At 43.7% G+C, this 21,911-nt stretch overlaps 1 protein-coding gene across 4 annotated transcripts in view; it reads right to left on the bottom strand.

Annotated features, from left to right (window-relative positions):
- Positions 1–21,911, bottom strand: part of TOP2B (DNA topoisomerase II beta) — a 497,734-nt gene that overhangs the window by 138,583 nt on the left and 337,240 nt on the right. For 2 of the 4 annotated variants that reach the window (XM_085630531.1, XM_085630533.1), the window contains exons 26-30: positions 15,820–15,972; positions 15,519–15,602; positions 9,064–9,261; positions 944–1,112; positions 316–477 (exon numbers count right to left, since the gene is read on the bottom strand). In XM_085630531.1, the coding sequence (XP_085486657.1) occupies positions 316–477; positions 944–1,112; positions 9,064–9,261; positions 15,519–15,602; positions 15,820–15,972 (766 nt within the window). Of the gene's footprint in view, positions 1–315; positions 478–937; positions 1,113–9,063; positions 9,262–15,518; positions 15,603–15,819; positions 15,973–21,911 lie in introns of all 4 variants that reach the window. The other 2 variants (XM_085630530.1, XM_085630532.1) reach the window with 1 other exon arrangement.

Consider the following 21,911-nt stretch of genomic DNA (forward strand, 5'->3'; position numbering starts at 1 on the left):
ATGTATTGAAAACTATAAAGAGCCACGTAACCACCTTTTTGGTGAGCTCATATCAATTGCATCAGGACTCCTAGCAGCTGTCTATAAAGATTTCCCCTTGAACCATACTGCATTTTCAACAATTCCTACAGGCAGGATGGGTACATGGAAAGTCACAGTACCATTCAATCAGGCAATAACATTTTAAGGCCAACCATCAACCTTCTACAAAATATGAACATTTAGGACAACAGTATAGCGTGCAGCCTGCATGGGAAAGCGCTTCCACCGCAGATAGAGATATTAAGCACTATCAAAATGTTTAACATACAATACCTGCAGCTCGCCGAAGAAGCGAATCTCTTGGAATAACCAAAGGCTCCACAATTTCCTCAACTTCACTTTCAGATTTAGATTCGTCCTCAGACCACGGATTTCGCTTTTTAACCTTCTTTCCTGATCCTTTGGCAGTTACTGGTGTTCTACGTACTCTGGAACCTGCATCATAATTAAGCAAAGGATGTTCAAATGTGATTGAGGGCTCTAGTGCTTAGACAATGGACTATATGGACTTGGACAATGGACTATATGGAGTAGTGTGAATAGCTGCCTGCAATAGACATGGTAAAAAGGCTTAGTAAGAAATGTGATTAATTTAAAACGACTGTGCATTACAATGGTGAAAGAGCACGGTTTAAAGGATTTACCCACAGGGGAGCATTTCTGGACAGTAACAGAAAGCCTTAATAAGGAAGTCAGATGCTTGAGACATCTAGTGGTGGATAGTTTAGAAGAAGCAAGGCATACTGAAAGGTGAATAGGAGAAAGATGACAAACCGGAATACAAAAAGCGAAAAAGGGTTTGTGGGGATGGGTGCAGGAAAATTAAGTGCTGACAATGTTTATATATGCCAAGAAGCTGGTGTCTTTAAAAAGCATGGATAGCGGCATATGTCACCTTCACCTGGTTCCTTTGGCTCCTTTTTCTCTCGTTTGATCCGTGGGGGTTTTGGTGCTGGGGTACCCAGAGGGGTCACCTGAGGTGTACTCTGTGAGTCATCAACTCCATCGCCTCCCATCATCCCGTAATCTTCATCAAATTCCATATTTAAGGCAAGGGAATCCAGATCACCCTGAGGGAAAACAAAATGAAAGAAAATGTATACATAAGCATATAAAAAGAAAAAAACGAAGTTTTGTGATTGGCTTGACTAATAAAAGAAGTACCTTATGCAGTGGTTTCCCTTTTATTGGACTAGAATATAGCTTGGCATGGAGAGAGGCTTGACAAAATGCACTTACAAAAACTGCGGTTTCAATAATTTTATAAATTGCAAATAAAGATCGTGCAATCAGATATTGACAGAAGCTACTGTAGAATATGAAACTACATGGAATATCAGATTTCACCAAAATGAGGTATAGTGTCCACAGAGTCCAGTGGAACTCCAAAGGTAGGCAGAGGTAAAAGTAGAAAGCACCTTACTCTCTATCTGTGGTAGTGTGGGCGAGCAGTAAGGCTTTATCAGAGGGTAGTGTTAAGCATTCTTGTACACACTAAATCAGCAAATGAGGTCACACAATCAGCAAATGAGGTCACACACTCAAAGACTGAACTCCGAACAATTTGCTTTCTATAAAAATATTAAGTTATTTTATTTCTAGAACCAAGCCTGGCACAAGTGGAATAAATGCTTTGCAAAATCTTATCCAGTGATTTCCAATTCATTGCAAGTTCAAATGCAGTTGATTGAAATACAGGTAAGTCAATATTTTGAAATTACTGTTCAGATTACTTTTCAGTTACTTTTCATATTACTTTTTAAGTTACTTTTTCTACTCAGTGTGATATCCCTAGATATCACACTGGGACATTTCCTAGAAAAAAGGTAAGTAAAAACAGTTTTGTACAGTTGTAGTTTCAGGTTTTCACACAAATCAACTCCACACTTGGAACATTTCTCAAGGAAAAACAGTCACTGTATTCCTATGGAGAGAAATGACGTTATCGGTTAACAGGTAAGTACTCGTTCTTTGGAGTTGAGTTTCTGGGTTTAGAACAGGGTCAAGGATGCACCCTTGAGACACCCTCAGCAGCACTAGGGCGGAAGAGTGCTGAGGCCCAATGTAATCCAATAGGAGACCTCCGGTTGGTTGGCTGCTCACGAGCAGACCACAAGGTTGTGGGAGCATAGCTCCTGGTGTTAGGCTTGGGCAACGGGGGAACCGGTTTAGCACACAAAGTGATCCCACGGCAGGGTGCTGTTTTGGCGTTGGGTGCCCTATTTTCAATGAGAGTTGCCGGTTCTGGCTGCAGGCTCGGCCCAGGAAGATTTCTGGGAGAAACCAACCGCTGGTCAGGTAAGTTGGGAGGGCTCGGGCGTAGGTGCACCTCGGGTTCTCTTCTCCAGGGTGCAGGGCGGCTGGAGGCAGGGGTGTATTTTGAGATCATATTTCACCTTATCGGGCCACTCGTGGTTGGGAGGGCTCTCCGTGCAGAGGCTGCAGGAGACATCGGGGAGTCCTGGAGGGGCCAACCCATGGTGGACTAGGACTCTGGAGTGATGGGGGACCTCGCTGGGAAAGGTGGGCCACACGAAATCAGGCCATAGGCGACAGGTGCAGTGGTAGTTCCAGGTGACGGGGTTCTTTGTCCTCAGCAGGCTCAGAGTCTGTCTTGGGAGTCTCTTTTGAACAGAGCTGCGGTTCACAGGAGATCCGGTCTTTGTTAAAGGCAGTCCGTCCTCCCAGGATTCTGGAGGTCGCTGGCTGCAGGACAAGGCGACTTTTGGCGCAGGGTCTCTGGAAATTGCAGACGGGCCAGTAGGGCTGGGGCCAAGTCAGTTCTTCTCTGCTGTCTCCCCTGTTGGGCGTCGTCTTTCTTCCTTCATCCTTGTTCGTAGGTTGCGGGAATATGTCTTCTTGGTTCCGGGCTGTCCCCGAAATACTGTATTTAGGTAGCGTTTTAGGGGTCTCATGGTCGGTAGCCAATGGGCTACTGACTTTAGGGTGACTACACCCTTGGTGTGCTCACCCCACGTGGGGAAGTGGGCACAATTCCTAATCCTGATTGGAGAGTGCTTGCAATCTGCAAGATGGCGGGCACTAAAGAGTGGGTTTCACCTAGCCACCCCCACCTAAGGGGTGGGGTTGGCAGAAGTGGGCACACCTTTTAGGATGGTTAATGATTCCCGCCTGTCTTCCTGCCGAAAAGAAGGGGAGACAAGAAGGGGGCCTGCTCCTGATAGCAGGAGAGGCTGGGGGTCGAATACCAAGGCGGCAAGGATTTTGAAGCTCCCCTGCCACAGATGGCTCCTTCTGGCCTGGGGGAGGTGTGAACACCTCCGCCCAGGAAAGGCTTTGTTTCTGGGCTCAGGTAGCGAAGGCTCCCACCGTAAGGGTCCAGAAACATGTCTTCTGGTGGCAGGCTGGTGTGTACCAGTCAAGGAACCCAATAGAGACAAAGTGAAGTGTCGACATGGCACACATCCCTGTGTGCCATGCATACAACCCACTGCCCTGGCATAGATCTGCCGCCCCTCTAGATGGCTGCACCACACCAGTGATGAGGGTACAGATGCATGAGTCCTGTACCCCTACAGTGTCTAAGCCAGTATTAGACATTGTAAGTGCAGTAATGCCATTAAGAGTGTATGGTGCTGGGAGTTTGTCATTGCAAACTCCACAGTACCATAATGGCTTTACTGAAAACTTGGAAATTTTGCATCAAATTTCTCAGCACATTAAACCCACACTGATGCCAGTGTGGGATTTAATGAAAAATGCACACAGTGGGCATCTTAGAGATGCCCCCTGAAAAATGATCTAACACTAGTGTCCAGGCTGAGTAGCTGCTCCCCAGCTGCCACCATCAGCCATGTTTCTGGACCCCTGGGTCAAGAGCCTGCAGCTCTCGGGGTCTGAAAAAATGCACATCCTGGGACGAGGTGCCAAACCTCCTCCCCCAGTAAATCTTGTATTCAGGGGCACCCCTGAACCTTTCCTCCTTAGATAGGCAACGACCAAGAAGAAAAGGAGGACAGAACATCTGTGGCGAAGCTAAGGGGAGGACGACCACCCACTTGGCCCCAGTCCTTCCGGCCACAGCCCTACCGGCCTGTCCCCACCTCAAACCTACAGATACAAAACTCTGTTGTCTTGCAGACAGCAACCTCAAGAACTCCAAGGATCTGCCCTGCCTTCGAAAGAAAAGACTGTCCCCTGTGAACACCTGATTGGTTCACCCTCAGACTCCAGCTCCGGCCAAATCCGCGAGTCTGAACCACTCTACACCTGTCGCCCACTGCCCGAGTGGCCCAACACCATAAGGAGGGCCCCCCGGCCATTCTGACCAAAGATCTGTTGATCTCTGACCAGCCTTGAATCTCCCAGCAAAGCCTGCAGCCTCTTTCTGGTGGATCCCCCTGACCGCCACCAGAGCTGGTAAGAGAAACAGACGCCTAAAGACACTCTTGCGCCTAAAGACACTCTTGCACCTAAAGCCCCACGGCCTTGGGTGGCCCAACCGACAGTGTCCCAGCATCCCAACTTGCCTCTCCAACCTGTGGTCAGCTCCAGAAGATCTCCGCCCTGAGCCTGCAGTCTTCGTTGAAACCGGAGAATCCCCATTGAAATCAACAGGGAACTTGATGCCAAAACAGCACCCAGCTGCCCCTGCAGGTGTACTTTGGGTGCTAACTCGGATCCCCCTTCGCCCTGAGCCTAACAGTAGGAGCTTTGCTCCCACAACCCGGTGGCCTGCTCATAAGCAGCCACCAACCCCAGTCCACTATCCCCCATTGGATAACATTGGGCCTCTGCAGGCAGCACCCAGCCGCTCTAGTGCCGCTGAGGGTGTAACAAGAGTGCATCCTTGACCCTGGGGGAACCCTTTTTCTAACCCCAGAAACTCAACCCCAAGACCGATTACTTACCTGGTAACCGTTAACTTTCTTTCTCTCCATAGGAACCTAATGACTAGTTTTCTCTGAAAAATGTTTCAAGAGTGGAGTTGATTTGTTTGTAAACCTGAAAAAAATCACAATTTTGCAAAACTAAGTTTACTTACCTTTTCTCTAGGAAATGTCCCTGTGTGATATCTAGGCATATCACACTGAGTAGAAAAAGTAACTTAAAAAGTAATCTAAAAAGTAACCAAAAAGTAATCTGTACAGTCATCGCAATACCTCTACTTACCCGTATTTCATTTGAACTTCCATTCACTTGTAAACACTGCATATTATATTGCAAAGAATGTATTTAACTTAACTGTGCCAGGATTGGGTTGGTCCTAGAAATAAATTAACTAAGCAATATTTTTATACAAACAATTGGTTTGAGTTCAGTGTTTAAGTGTGTGACATCATTTGATGATTGTGTGTGTACAACAAATGCTTAACAGTACCCACTGATAAAGCCTTACTGCTCGCCCACACTATCACAAATGGAGAGTAAGGTGCCATCTAATGTTACCTCTGCCTACCTTTGGGGTTCCACTGGACTCTGTGCACACTATAACTCATTTTGGTATAGTATATACAGAGCCAGCTTCCTACACTTAGGTACCCAGGTACCATTTTCTAGGGACTTACAGGGGGCCTGAAGGGCCAATTGTGAAACAGTGTTAGGGAAGAAGCAGAGGCAAGGGAGACCTGGTTGGCAGGGACCCTGTGCACTACAACCGAAACCACATCATTTCCCGGCAAAAAGTGGGGGCTAACCATGTCAAAAGAGGCACTTTCTCACAACCACTCCACGTTTTGCCTGGCATTTGATGCAACTTTGACTGAAGTGCACTGGGCTCCTGCTAACCAGGTCCCCGGTTCCTCCAATTGGCAAAACATTTAGCACCCTCTCTTTAATTCCCTAGTAAATGGTACGCCTAATGTGGGTTACAGTGAGGTGGACAATATTTTTCATTAGTAGCCATCTTTGTGATAGCATACTTAGGAATTCTATATACACTAGAAGTGGTCATGCAGGGGGCGTAGTGATCTCAAGGGTCAGTAGCCCATTGGCTACTACCCCACTCTCCCTTAACAACCCTAAACTCAGTATTGAGGGGAGTACCTGGCACCAGAGAAACACATCCTGAGGACCTAAGAAGAAAAAGGACAGAAGAAGCAGCTGAACTGATACCAACACTGACGGGCTGGGCTGTCTGCATCCCTCGAAAACTGCACCAGAGTCGACCCCTCCTGCAGCTGCTGACTCCAGAGACCTGGGAGGACTTCCTGCCATCATAAAAAAACTCAAGACTTCCCATGAGCAGCGGACCTGTTCTGAAGAAACTCCAGAAGAGAAGACTGAGGCCTCCAGAACTGCTAAAACTCGACATCAGAAGCCATCATTGCACCTGTCACCTCCGGGCCACGTTGAAGTGAGCCACCGGTTTCAACAAGGTCCCCCGGCCTTCCAAAGCTCGAGTCCATCGTGGTTTCACCCCTGGTAGACTCCCTGACACCACCTGCAGCCTCTGCACACAGGCCCCATCGACCGCAACTGCTCCCTGTAAGAAAATCCAAAGCTTAAGTACACCTCTGCACCCATCCCCCTGGGCCTTGGAGAAGCGGACTAAAGGTGTCCCCAAGTATCGCAAGGCCTTAGCCCATTTGTGGGTTCAGCCCAACGGGCATCCTGGCCAGAGCCTGCAGCCTGTTTCCACAGTGACCAATCTCAATTGAAATACATTGGATTCCCGATACAGTTTTGCACCCTGCAACCGGCCGCCCTCGTGCCACTGGTGGTGTTCTGTTGGTGCTGCTTTGGACCTTGCTCACCACGGGGAACAGCCATTACAACGAGGTTTTTACCACGCGTTGCCATTACATCGCATGTGTTACAACGCATGCGATGTTACAACGCGTGGTAAAAACCATGCATGACATTACATTGCATGCGCTTTTACAACGCATGCGATGTAATGTGTAATGGCGGCGGCTATCCAAGTCGTTGTGAGGAAACGGAGGCGGTTTCCTCACAACGACTTGCACCAAGCAGGAAGGAGGAAGCAGGAACCTGTGGAGCAGAGACGGCGACGCGGGAGAGGAGAGGTAAGGGGGTTTGTGCTTGGGGTGGTGGTTACTTCTGTAGGGTTTAGGGTAGTGTAAAAGTAGTGTTGTAATGTTTGGGTTGTGTGTTTTTTTTTTAAATAACTTTTTAGTGTGTTTTTTGTAGTGTAGTTTTGTAGTGTTTGTTTAATGTAGTGTATTAGGGTTTAGGATAGTGTAGTAGTGTTTATGTAGTGTAGTGTTTTAGGGTTTAGGGTAGTGTTTGTGTATTGTAGTGTTTTAGGGTTTGGGGTAGTGTAGTGTTTGTGTAGTGTTTTAGGGGTTAGTGTAGTGTTTTAGGGGTTAGTGTAGTGTTTTGGGGTTTAGTGTAGTAGTGTTTGAATAATGTAGTGTTTTAGGGTTTAGGGTAGTGTTGTAGTATTTGTGTAGTGTTTTAGAGTTTTAGGTAGTGTAGTGTTTTAGGATTTAGGGTAGTGTAGTGTAGTGTTTTAGGGTAGTGTAGTAGTGTTTTAGGGTTTATGGTCATGTTGTAGAGTTTGTGTAGTGGAGTGGTTTAGGGTAATTTAGTAGTGTTTGAGTAGTGTCATGCATTAGGCTTTAGGGTAGTGTTGTAGTGCACATGTGCAGTGTAGTGTTTTAGGGTAGTGGGGGGGTCGTGTATGGTAGTGTAGTGTAATTGTAGGGAGAGGAGTGGGGGCGGGCGAGGGTTGTGTAGGGTAGTCACTTACCTTGCAAACTAACCACGAGTATAGCTTTACCACGCATGCCTTTGCGTTGCAATGGCATGCGTGGTAAAGGCATATTCGTGGTAATAGTTTGCGATGTAATGGAATGCGATGTCATTGACCTCGCATAATACCACCCGCGTTGTAATGTCATGCGTGGTACTAGTATGCAATGTAATGACATGCATCCCTCACCACTCACCTTAACTCTTGGAGATTGGTCTTGTAAGTTGCTGTACTGTACCTGTTTGCAGAACATGTTCTGCCTTCCATAGGATAACATTGCAGAGCTCTGAAATTGCACTGTCTCCACTTTTTAAAGGGTAAAGAATTTATACTTGAAAATGTATTTACAAGAACGATTTTTCTCTGATGCTTAAACATATAAAGATACTTGCTATTTTTATAAAACTGGTGTGGATCTCTTTTTTGAGATGTGTGTGTTATTTATCGATCGTATTTATTTGCAAGTGTCTTGCACTCCTGTGTTAAACCAAAGGCTGTTTGACCACACTACCCCCCAATAGAGCACCTTGGGACTGCATTGCAACCCCATGTCCCCTCATAATGGAACATTTGGACTCTATACATGGTATATCAGGTTCTTGATAAAACACATTAAGAGGCAGCTATCCTACACTCTTCCAAAATGTAAGCAACCTATCTACTGCAGGAGGCATTAGACTTACCCATATAGGAGTCTGGTGTTGAAATGCATTGCCTGAACGTCTCACACCAGAAGCAAGCTCTGCCAAATTAAAAATGTAACTTTCTTCACCAAGTAACTAACGCATGAGCCTAGAAAGAACTCTTATTGTAGGATACACACTACAAATGTCTGCCTGGCTTATAGGGCTATCCTCTTCCAGATACTAAATATACGATTATTCTTCGTTTTCGAGCCCATTTATTTGGTTGGGTGGCGTTTCCTTGGATGAGTAGTAGGGAGAAAATAGTAAAGTTCTTCAGATTGAGGTACTGGGTCCAAAGGTTACAGTTTCTATCATATAGCTCTGCTTAGCTCCAAACACCTTGCTGCCACCCTATTTTGTACAAAACATCTAGATTCATCTGACACTCTAAAATGTGTGTCTTCTAATACATGCCGATGAACTCACTGCAGAAATTACTTTTAGTAAAGTAGTAGTGGTTGTGATGGCAGACTGCTTGCTGGCAAACTAAAACCACTCACTGTGTATATAAAATGCTTGGAATTAAATGCAACTGCTAACAACCAAGCTAAGTTTCTGGTAATAACTTTGGGCTATGGATATAATTTGGTCAGAATAAACAGATCAGGAGGTTTGGAAACTGTCCAAAGGTATAAAAGAACTTTAATTATGACCAACCTTCTTCTTCTTCATCAACTTCTTGCTGGCATCGGCCTTCATTGCAGATGTCACTTCTGGAATGACTCTCCTACCCAACTCGGAAGGCATGGTCTCCTCCAATTGCATCTTCTTATACTTTGGTTTTCCAACCTTGCCTTTTACTGCTTTGCCTATAAACGCTGCCAAAATATCTTCTTTCTCCTGGTTTTCAACTTTCTGAGAATGAGTATTTTTGATGGGGAATAAAAAAAATAAAAAAAACATGCAGTTGTAAATGTCAGTAAGTTCTAAAAGTCAAAGAAACTATTTAATGGTGCACAAATATATTAAGCAGCGACAAACAGTGGAAAATACTATTTAGTGAAAACACAGACCAAATAGCTTCACCAAACTGGTTAACACATTAGTAAGACTCTTGGGGTTGCTAGTTCCTTTTAAACTATATAAAAAGAACGTGTTGTGCACCTATATAAATGTCAACATTACACCTGTACTGGTCTAAAAAGGACGCAGGCCAGCAATACAACAGGGAAATTAAAGAAACACGGACAGAAAAATGACTGACAACGCAGACAAAGCAGAGAAAAGGGCAGGCTTGATGAACAAAGCAGCGCTATGTTCATCAGGTTTATGTAGATCGCTTACAACACTGAGCTGTTCCACATTATATAATAAAGAATGAAGTATGGAAAGAAGGAAATGTATGAAACCCACAATAGACTGAGTATCGTGGTCTCCTACACACAGTTGCAGCCAACAGGCTAAATGGTGCAACAGTTTAGCTCTGAACTACGGCTTATGAATAATATTGCTTGTTTTTTTAATATACCTCTTCATGCCAACTCTTGCCATTTCAACCCGCTCCACATGTAAGAGCGCAAGTTTACTTGTTTACAATGTCTCATCCCTAGATTGTTGTAGCAGCCGGTATATATAGCAAATGAATACCTTTTAAAAAAAAAAAAAAATTTATATCCTCTTATCACCAAAAAGCGTCTGCAATACTTTGTATAGCTGCCTTTCTGACCTGTGCACCCTACGGCCACTGCATTCGCTTGTGTCTGTAAACCAAGCCAGACCCACACCTTTGTTGGTGCCATGGTGTAATCATCGGACCAAGAGAGGATCGAGCCCCAAGGCTCTACACCAAGCTGTGAAATCTAGCCAGATATTTAAGCTACTCTCCTTCTCTACTCCCTGGTCCAACCGGGCTTAACCCAGTCTTCCATCTTTGGGGGCAAGGGGTCTCTCCATTTTATACATATTTCCCTCCGGGCTATCAAGATAAGGTAAAGCAACAGACCTCTATGCCCGTTCTTCAGCCTCCTAGTGATCGCACTGTCATCTCTAAACATAACAAGCCCTGTGTTTAAGGTAATTGTCCTGCCAAAAATCCCATGAAAAGCATTCTCAATTCCACCCCAACAATCTCTCAGCTTTGGGCATTCAAAGAAGATGTACAAGTCGTTAGCTTTTACCAAGTTACACCTTGGGCACTTAGGGAGAGGAGTTGGAGCAAACTTTGCAATCTTAGCCCGTGTCCAGTATAAAGAATTAATAGTAAAGAAGTGGTTCTTTTTCAGGTTGGCCAGTTTTACAAATTTGTATAGGAGCTTCGGGGAATATTCCCACACTGCCTCAATATCGCAATCGAAGGAGACCCCGTTCCAAACTGAATGTTGTGGTATACATTCCTTCTCATCTGCCTCCAAGAGCTTCTCGTACCATTTAGATATTTCTTTATTCTGGAGGTTAACATCTTTGAGAGATAACTCCAGCTCCCAATTGCCACAAGTTTTTCTTTTCGGACGTGAACCATGAAACTAAATGGATATACTTAAACTTGGAAAAGTCATTCCCAATCTTTGCTCTAAGGACTTCCCAAGGGTAAACCCCTCCAGGTGATATCAAGTCCGACCATTTAATAATAACTGCCCTTCTGATTGGTATACTTCGACTATCTTTAAGGCATGGGGGGTCCCTGGGGATTCCCAAAGTCGGAATAATAACATAACCCCCACCTACTCCTGACCTTGTACCATAATTGGAGGGCAGACTTCAAAGCTTTTAAACGTACTTTTTTGAAGTACCTGGGTGCACTACATTTATACAAAAAGCCATCTCCGTCTTCCTGCCTTAAAATTTCACCCAAGAACCTTCCCCAGGATGAATAATTGATTTTCCCTAGCAGCATCTGGATATTCTTAAATTGGAAGGCTACACAGTAGCAATTGATATCTGGGAGGTCCAAGCCACCTCTGACAAGCCTTTGTCTGAGTTTCTTCCAGGCCAGCCTTGAGCCCTTATAGGCCCAGATAAAACTTAACGATCTTTCCCTGGATTTTACTGATGCCTAACTTAGGGAAGCCAAGGGGGATAGCGTTAAATGAGTAGGTTAGTTTGGGGAGTATAACCATTTTAATTAAGTTAACCCTTCCGTAAATTGTCAGAGGGAGGTTTTTCCACATTGCAAATATTATTCAGCTTACAGAGCACCTAGTTACTCCAACGGAGTGTCCCCGCTCTAGAACACCATCAACACCTTGGCAGCTGGCCTGAACCTCCCTCTAGCCTAAGGCCCCAGAAGAACAGTTAAAAAGTCCTACTTTCGGCCCCCCGGGGGGTGCTGGAGGAGCCAAGTTTTTAGTTTTTTTCAGAACAGAATCTCTGATGGGCACGTCCTTGAGTCAACAGGTAGGTCATTCCAGGCCTTAGCCCCAAGGAAGCCAAAGGAGCTCCCTCGAGCCCGTACCTTCCGCAACTTAGGCACAATCATCTTTGGCGTGCCCAAAGACCTCAGGTTACGAGCAGGTCTATAAGCGGTGAGAAGGGGGTGCAGAAAACTAGGCCCTTTCTTGTTGAGGATCCTGTAGCCAAAACACAAGGACTTCCAAATAACCGATCTATTTCTTTTACAAGCCTATCTAGGTTGATCTGTGGGATCTTCTCTATGCCTTTAACAATTATAATACCCAGATATTTAAAATACTGACTAACTCTCCCCTCCCAGTCCTGAATGTCCCAACACATCACCTCTGTTTTAGATGTATTTGCTAAATATACTGATAGAGATCCAAACTCTTCTAACAGATGTTCGACCCTTGGTATTCCCACAGCTGGATTAGCAGTGTACAACAGCAAGTCATCTGCATATAAGGCAACCTTACTGCTATAATTGTTCGATTTAAAAGGGGTTATTAAGGCATCTGATCTTATTGCCTGGGCTAGTGGCTCTATAAATAGATCGAACAGCAGGGGCGAAAGAGGACAGCCCTGTCTCGTTCCTCTCAGTATGTTCAAACTAGATGTTAAGACCCCATTCAACAATATCGTAACTGAGGCGCCCTCATAGCATTTTTTTATAGTTTGGATGAAGATATAACCAAAGCCCATTGTTCTTAACATTTCCCACAGGTACCTCCAACACACTAGAGCGCCACCAAGGCCAGGGTTTCGGATTGTGCAGATGCAAGGTCAATGCGGCCAATGAGTTGCTGAGTCTGTTCTTGGATATATCTCTTGGGGATAAAACCCTTCTGGTATAAGTGGATCAATTGTGGTGTGATCTTGGCCAATCTTCCTGCCAATATGCTCATGAAGATCTTATAGTCTGCGTTCAGCAGGGAGATCGGTCTATAAGACTCGGCTTTCAAATGACCCTTAGTGGGCTTCAGAATGAGCACAATCGTTGCCTTTTTCCAGGACCTAGGAACTCTACCCCCTAATCGATAAATCGAATTAAACAGATTCCATTATCGGGACCAGTTCCTCTATTAAGAGTATATACACCTCATTTGGAAGCGCATCTGTGCCTGCTGCTTTATTGCTTTTACTTTTTCCGAGACACATACTGAATCTCATCCCGAGTTATTGGGGCATCAAGCACTTCACGGCTATGTGATGTCAAAGTAGGTATGGGTTTTTTCCTTAGCCATATTTGAAGTGCCTCTGGATTTGGGAAAACTTCTTCCTTATACAACTCAGAAAATAAAGTAAGTAGGCAGGTTTGCATTACAGCAAATGAGTACTAACACAGAATCAGTCTTTGGAAGACGCCACCACCGCCAAGGATTATTGCAAGGTTTCACCCTGGCCCAATGGGACCCTGCACTCTAAATTCTGAGTCTGATTCATCAGTTCATGACAACTGCTCCCAAGCTGACAAAAAAGGCAAGAATAGGCATGGGTATAGTATGACACCAGCTGCAAAATATCAAGGGCCGAATTACACTTACTTTAAATAACTGAAATAACAATGAGAATTAAAATATCTAGAAAAGATCAAATAAAACTGAGCCTGTAATTTCTATTTGTTTGTTTTGTGGCTTATATAGCACAGACAAGCCTTGTGGTATAGCACAGCGCTTCGCATAGCGAAATGCAGCTTAAGTAGATTGTGGACTTGGGATTACAGTGAAAAGTTAAAACACTGAAAAATATTACTAAGTTACTAAGACACACAGTAAGATAAAACGGAGGCATGAAAATTACACTACTATGCTTTGGAATTTAGTCGAACTTTCAGTAGTAACAACATACTGGGGAGGCAAGTGTATACTATTTACAACCATTTCTTCAAGAGTAATGCAATGCAGAAATAGGTCCGGCATAGTGAGTTAGGACGTGTAGAAACTACAAAGAGATGGGCAGCACAGAATAGTAGAGACAAGCATAAATGTTTGTTAAAAATAAATGTTTTAAATCTTTCTTAGAGACAAAAAAAGAGAAGTGAGGTGAAAAGCACAAAGGATGGAGTTTCCAGATCCTGGATGTTGATCCAAACATGGAATGAGCACTGCAAGGTATTATTTGAAACATCAGGGGTTCAAAGAGGAGAATCTTTGAGTTTTTAAAGAGCAGACACCGTCAATGAATTCAGTTATAAAGAAGGGGGGAAATGTAAGATTTTGTGGAGCAGGCAAGTTATTAACTTTATTCTGTAGCAGCAGAAGCATGACCAACAGAGAAGACGTGAATAATTGGCTGGTTTTAGAGATAAGACATGACAGCATGGATTGTTGGTCTATTTTTAGCCAACTGTATATGGGTTTAGTAGCAAAAATGTGATTCTTGTACATTTTTCTCTCAGCATGGTGAGGTAGCCAAGTTAAGGACCGAGGCATCTTGATTTTATTTAGCTCTGTGGAGCAATAAAGAGCTTATTTGTTAGTTTTCATTATTTTATTCTTTTAGTGGGGCGGCCCATGTTAAGAATATTGGGTAATCAATTGGTTTATTTCTTGATTTGTATTAGTGAAAGTTACTCATATCATGCAGGTATTTCCACCACTTACTGGATGCATACCTGAGCAGTGCATCCCTCAGTAAAGTCAGGCATTTTTAAGGACTACTGAACCAAATCAGTTCTTGTGCTAGATTCAACAAGGCATTTTAGAACTGTGTGAGGGGTAAAACAAGTAGGTCTCCAAGTAAGGTGATGACAAGCAGCTATCAACCTAGTGAAGCCACGCAGAGGGGTCTGGAAGAATGAGGAGTGAAATTATTTCTTCTGTCTGAATAAAGGCAGAGTTATTTTCAAATAACATAAGGAGAAAAAGGCAACAAAAAAAAAGTCAGCACTTTATCGCCCAGTCAAGTTCTGCAAACAGGTTTTATCCATGTACTCTGTATTAATTTTCTCAAATTAAATCCTCTAACTTTTGCAGCAAAAGGAATATCTCTAAAACGGTCTTTTAGACCTCAAGCACAAGCTTTTTTTGTAAGTTTTTGCTAGTTGTTGGATGAATATGACAAAATCGGAGCAATTAAAAGGGGAATGCTTCTCTTTTTAGGACACATTGTTTCGAACATCTTTTTTATATTTCATTACTCCAAATTAACCGTTTGGTAGATTTAATTTACAAGTTAAAATAGGTGTTTAAAAGCCATTTAGTTAATGAGGTAAATAATGTAAAATATTCAGAAATATATACTAACAACAAAACGAAGCCAGATTCATGGAGCTCACTGGCTGGGTTTTGAAACATTAAATAACAGCACCAGCATTTTTAAAATTCTCAAAGAAAGCGCATGCTGGATATAATTCCTATATCTGGCCACTAACTTCCTACAGAAATGAGTTTGTAATGACATTTAAAGATACAGAATAGCGTATAAAAAACAACATTCCAGCGTACCACAACATATTTTTACAAATCAGACCACAGACTACATGAGTACAAAGAACTTGGCAGCGAAAAATGTCCCCAAAAAATGGTAACTCAAACACTTGACATTTATGGTACATTAGGAACTCTCAAACCATGATATTTACCCCAAACAAGGGCAAAGCAGGATGTGAGAGCACTTCAAATTCCCACTTAGACAAGGCATCCAAATCAAAGCATATTTTATGAATAAAGAAGCAGAGTGTCTCAGCAGGATTAGACTACTACAGCCCAATGTTCACAACCAATTCTTCTACCTAATAGAAAGCGCTTCATAAACAACTGGCAGTTTGTGTTGAAACCTACATCAAGTTCTTCTACAAAGGCTGCTAAATCCTCTTTCCAAAGGTCCGATGAAGATTTTCTCTTTAAGTCATTAAGTTCTTTTGCCTACAAAAGATAAAATAACTTGTTAAAACTTGGTTAACTAGACATTAAGTTACAAAGTACATTTTAGCATTCACTTCTTCACCATTGCATTCTTACGCTTCACCAGGTAGTGGAATCTTCACACACACAAGGTTTACACATTTACAAATACAAGAGAGAAGAATTTATTCACAAAAATATGCAATATAATTTGTTTAAAAGTAAGCAAAGATCATACTTTTGAATCTCTTTGTTTGACCAGGTCCTCAATTTTCTCCTTTGTGAGGCACCACAAGGACATATTTAGAATGTAGTTGAAATCTGGGCCTGAAATGGAACCTGAATCGGAGGAGCTGTCATCAGCGATTTGCACGTCGTCATCTTCTGCTGCCTGAAACACAATAAGGAACAAGTGGTAATAAACACGTGACATCTATCTTGCACTAAATACACAAAAATGCTATCACAACAATTCTTAAATAGACGTATGCCCATTAGAGGAAGTTTACAAACCTCTCCATCTAGGGGCGCTCAGCCCAATTAATTATCTTGCTGAATTAGCTTCCACTAATTTAAAGAGGATCTCCAATATCTTTAAGATGGTTAATCTATTTTGTTTTATTTTAAAAAAGGTCTTCAGCATCCAACAGTGGCATAAAAGGTAGCACCCTTATCGGACCCTCTGGAAATTGTGGCAATCATCGCTCCATTTTAAGGTTGAAGGGTTAAATGCGGCTAATAAAGACTGCAATGAAAGTCACTACATTTATTATCTTTAACTCATTAACAGTCCATTCCAGATAACAATGATAATAACGTACTAATCTGGTTGGCCTGGGCATTCTTGTAATTGCCTCAAACCAACAGAAAAACAGTGTGGGATCACAAACACTTCTGCATCCAGAAAACGCTCACACTTTCTAGATGTACAACAGCCAGTAGCGAAAGTGTGCAGGGCTACCAATGTCTGCAACAGAAGGTTATAAGATTGCTAGCTGACAAAAAGCTTGTCTTCTTAGTCAAAAGCATTTCTAAATAAATATTTGGTTTGTAAGCACTAACTTGTGACATGGAGCCACCTCATAGCACCAGTGAGGTAGATGTTGAAGTTCTATTAAAAATATATATATTTTAAAAACAATTAACTCTTCATATCCAAGAAGTATTATGTACTTTGCAATCTGGACACAAGTAGACATTAAGGTCCACAATTTAAGGGAATTGAACTTGCTTTCCATAGGGCCATATCAATTGCTTTATTTGGGGGGTGGGAGGGCCAGTGGGAGGGGCGAAATTGGTCCCAGTGATCTTGTGTTAGGTTGGAAGACCTCTCTTGAAGAAGTTTGTTTTTATTTTTTTTTCTTGATTAATGACAAAATAGGTGATTCCGGAGGTGTGAATGCAGTCCATTCCAGAGCTGGAAATCTAATACTCGGATCGATCTACCTGGGCATTTCAATCTGACTTGAGAAATCATGTTTGATTTGGTGAATCTCAGGGTGCCAGTTTGTGTGTAGTTTAGGAATAGAATTTCTAAGTACTTTGTCCTGCAGTCCACCCATGCTTTGCAGATGATGCAGAGTATTATAAATGTTATCATATTTGCCAGAAGTATCCGATATATTCTAATGTTATGGTGTGATATTGGTCAATTTCTTTAAAATGACAGTCTTGCTGAAGGGTATTTTAGGGAAGTGGGGAAGAGGGCCATCTGAGGGTGGTCCCACGGGTTACCAACATAATATAAATCACTTGCACTAAAGCACCGGCTGAAAAAAAAGCATGCTAGACCTTACCTAAGGAACAAGAGGTGAATAAGGCAAGGTGGGAAAGTCCTAAAAACTAGACTGAAGAATTCAGGAGGTGGAGGCAAAAGTAGGAGTCAAAATTAGCAGGCAGACAAAAATGAGTGTTTGGGTTAGAGATTTCAACGTGGCACACGTTTTCAGCGAATGCTTGCTATTTCCTGAGCTATTCCCTATTACCTGAGACATTCATTTGCTCTTTAATAAAAAAGAGAAAAAAAAACGTTCTTCTAACGAACACAATTCTAGTCATCCAAAAACTATTCTTCTACTACCTAGGAAAGATCCACGGCAACTGCAAAAAAATAGTGAAGAAACACAACTTACCGCTTCAAACAAAGCTTAATGGTAATACTGAAACCCCAAACGTAACAAAGCACTGGTAAGGCAAATAGGACCTGCGCAATTTTTTTTATTGGGGGGGAGGGGGCGGGAGATGTGGCACAGAAAATGAAGAGAAACATGCCTTGCAGCTGCTGAAACATGGCAAATATATGCTTAAAATGATCAATTTTATAATTATTTTTAAATTATCCGCATATAATTTTAAGAGAACAGTACAAGTATTTCCCAGCAGGAAAGTGTAATTAGAACTGGTATTGAAACTTTTCAGTCTTAATGCAAATTACAGGAAAAAGGACTCTTTGGCATGAAGAAAACGTTATTTGCTTTAAGTACTGTAACTTGAAAAAAACTGGTTGTTACCTGCAACTTGAACATACAAAGGTGACTTAAAAATGAAGGACAAAAAAGGGAAATAAAAAAGCACTGGTAAAATATTGGACCAGCAGCCCTAGCTCCAAAGGGCACTTCTTTTTAGGCAGATGTGCATGTGACCAAGTAAAATGCCAACACTTGCAGTACAACAGAGCCAATTGCTGGCCCACTGCCCGATGTAGTGGTGAGTGGAAGCGTAGACAGCTCAACAGAACAATCGATCTAAAAGGCGGATCCAAAGACTGACCGCCTCTCATATCCATCCATCCATCTGAAGCTGGCTCTTTATATAGGGTACCAAAATGAGGTACACTGTGCAGAGGGTCCAGGCAACTCTTATTGGTTTACAGAAGAACAATTAGCAAACACAAATGCTCTTTTGTGGTAGTGTGGGCAAGCAGTTTAGGCTTCTCAAAGGGTAGTGACAAGCATTTATTGCACACACGGTATACGAGACACTCGAAATCGGATACCAATTTATAGAAATATTTTATATGAGTTTAGACACCAAGGTAATCGTAATCGGGTTAATACTTTAGGAGTTGTCAGTTAAGTCATAAATAAAATACACTTGTACTGTGAACTTCAAGCTGTATTGTTATCATATACTGCATAGGGTCACATAGCAACGGCTTACAGGACTGGACTCTTGGCCTTACAGTGATGTAGGAATCTGTCTCTGTATATGATATACCACTAGCTGTTTATACCGTGCACAGAGTCCAGTGATTAACCAAGAAGTGTACAGGGCACAATGTAAACCCCAGATGCTCCATTAGTGGTAGTGTGGTTGAGCAGCCTTAGGCCTAGGACAGGGGAATATAATTTATTGCAAACACATGGCCAATAACTTACAAGCGACTCAAAAAGGACATTGTGAGAAATTGCCTCTTTTGAATGGTTAGCCCCTATTTTTTACCTTGTTTTGATGTGGTTTCCGATGTAGGGTACACAGTCCCTGCAAGCCAGGTCCCCTGTGCCGGTGCTGCGTCCCTAAAACAAACCCCAATTAGCACTTCTCCCCCTCTGCAAGTCCCTAGTAAATGGTAACCTGGGAACCAAGAGCCTGGGAGCTGAAGGGGATCCCTTGACACGCCCTAACTGGGACCATGCCACAGCAGCCTGCATGTCCCTGTGGGGGAGAAAAAGTTGACATGGCATTCTGCCTGGGTGCCATGCCAGCTAGCACTGCCTGACCACATAGATAAGTCACCCCTCTAGCAGGCCTCACAGCCATAAGGAAGGGTACACTATACTACAGGTGAGGGCATCTCTGCATGAGCAGATATGACCCTACAATATTGGGCACTATTTCCCAATATTGTAAGTGCCAGTGAAGCCATAGAGAAAACATGGGCTGGGAACTCAACAACTGGAGTTCCACAGCACCATGATGACTCCACTGAATATAGGAGTGTGTGGTACCAAACTACTCTTTTCAATAAATCCACATTGATGCCAGTATGGGGATTTATTGTACCATGTGCCCCCTGAATTACTACCAACCCTGGTGTGGTCTCTGACCGGCTGTAGGCATATTTCTTGGGTAGAAAGCCCCTGCTCTCTGGGACCAGAAACAATGCACATACTGGGCAGAGGTGTCATGCCTCCTCTCCCAAAATGGGCCAGTGCTCGAAGAGGGAAGCCTGAAAGGCCCGTCGCCTTTGTAATGCGACACTAAGCCTCTGCTGTTAGCAGCAGATGGCAGCCCCTGGTACACACCCTCACATTTGGTAGGAAAACCAGTGGTAAAAATCAAAAAGATAGGAGGCGTGCCCGCCTCTGGCAATCCTACCCCTAAGATGGGGGAAGCGAGGTGAAGCATGACTCAGTCGCCGTCATCTTGTAGATTGTGAAAAAGCACCCTCTTTCTGCATGGTTGCCCCCTTTATTTTTGCTGAATTTGCTTTGGATTGAGTGTGCCCTGGGCTCCTGCTAATCAGGTACCCAGGGCCAATGTTCTTTCCCTAAACCTGCAATGAAGCCTGAACCCAATTGGCATCTCTGGCCACACGTCAGCCCCTGGTAAATGATATCACAGGTACCCAGGGGACTGTGACCAGAGAAGGCATCTAAGGGCTGCAGCATTTACTGTGCCACCCTTAGAGGACACGAGGAGACTTGTGCTTTAAAGGAGGTAGCACGCAGCACACACACTGCCATGTACAGAGAGGTGTGCGTTAAAGGAGATCGCAAGCAGCGCAGGAAGCCAGAGGTACAGGAGGTTCTGCGTTAAGGGAGGTAGCAGGCAGCGCAGACAGCCGGAGGTATAGGGAGTTGTGCATTAAAGGAGGTAGTAGGCAGCGTAGACAGCCCGAGGTACAGAGAAGTGTACGTGTCAGAGAGGATGAAAGGGAGCACCAGGCCCTGTCCTTGCCACCTCGGGCCGCGGTTCCTAGTCCCCAGCTCTGCCAGCCCCAGAGTAAACAGAGCGGCAGCTCTCAGTTCCCTTTGTTACAGGCAGGCTCCTCCTCTGTTCTGCCAAGCAACGCTCCCCCACCACGGGCATGGAGGGATTATAAGACAGCTTCCAATAACCGACATCCCATAATATCTGGCAGCGCTGACATTAGGGCTGCAGACGAAGGCATTAAGATAGCTATCTGCCTTGTTCACGACCCGTGTGCCCATAATGGACAGCTCGGAGAGCCTCTTCGCCGCCCCTGCTCAAGAGGCTGCAAGGCAATCTGTCCTAATCACAGAAGAGGCATCGGGACATGGCGAGGGATGGGAGATGGAAAAACAAATTACCGACATAATGCTAACTAAAGACACGGTGAGGGATGAGAGCAGAAAAAAAAAAACACCAGCATGGCGCAAACTAAACGCACAGTGAAGGATGGAAGTAGAAAAAAAAAAGATCTCAAATATCATGCAAACGAAGACATGTCTAAAACATCATGTAAACTAAAGACACGATGAGGGATGGGAGCCAGAGAAAAACAAGCGCTCGCCATCCGTTTACGTTTATGAAAACATATGGTTCCCACAAAGAATAAGAAATACCTTCAAGATAGAAGGAAAGCAGACGAGCCAGTCCGGGTGGGCCGGAAAAAAAAGTGAAAAGGAGGCACCCCAGAAAGCTCATTTCCAATGGCAGCCCACCGTTTACCATAAACGGTGACGCAAGCCAATGGAAATAAGGGGCGGGGCTTCAAGCCCTTTTATTCAAACTCCTCATCTACAATAAATCTCGCCGAGCGGGCTGCGCATGTGTGCAGCAACGCTGGGCGAGACCTAAAAACGTTTTTAAACAAAAGGCCCCTAACATTTGCCAGACACTCATGCTCTAAATGGAAAAATAAGACACAATGGAGCATCTCACAGTCAAGATGCAAGTAGAGCAATGGGACTATAGGGCCCTGGTTTTGAGAACGCTCTCTCGACTCTCAGCACAATGGAAACAACTCCTCTGCAGAAAGATACTGAACATGTAACACTTTAAATAGTTTTGACAGAGCTGAGGCTATGTTCTGTGGTGAATGAGAAAACCTTAACAGGTCAATCCAGACTGTGGGTCACTCTGGGAATGAAGCATTAATTCGGAGCCGCCAGGGATTGGTGGGGTTGGATGTAAGAGATGGAAATATGATTTGGAGATGTAATAATTTATTGGTTGTAACACTTTGTTGGCAGTAGGTGCTGAACTATTCTGAGAAGGTCATGTGAGATGGAGAGGGAATCCTAAGCATTCTGGGTTTTGGATGGGAGCTCTTGCTGAGACTTATATTTGGGCACTTTTTAGTCCCTGATGATTGAAACTACGAGCAAAGGTGAGGAGCCCATTGGACATTTTTTGCGAAGCAGA

The sequence above is a fragment of the Triturus cristatus genome, chromosome 10 (genome assembly GCF_964204655.1).
Source record: "Triturus cristatus chromosome 10, aTriCri1.1, whole genome shotgun sequence".
Lineage (NCBI taxonomy): Eukaryota > Metazoa > Chordata > Amphibia > Caudata > Salamandridae > Triturus > Triturus cristatus.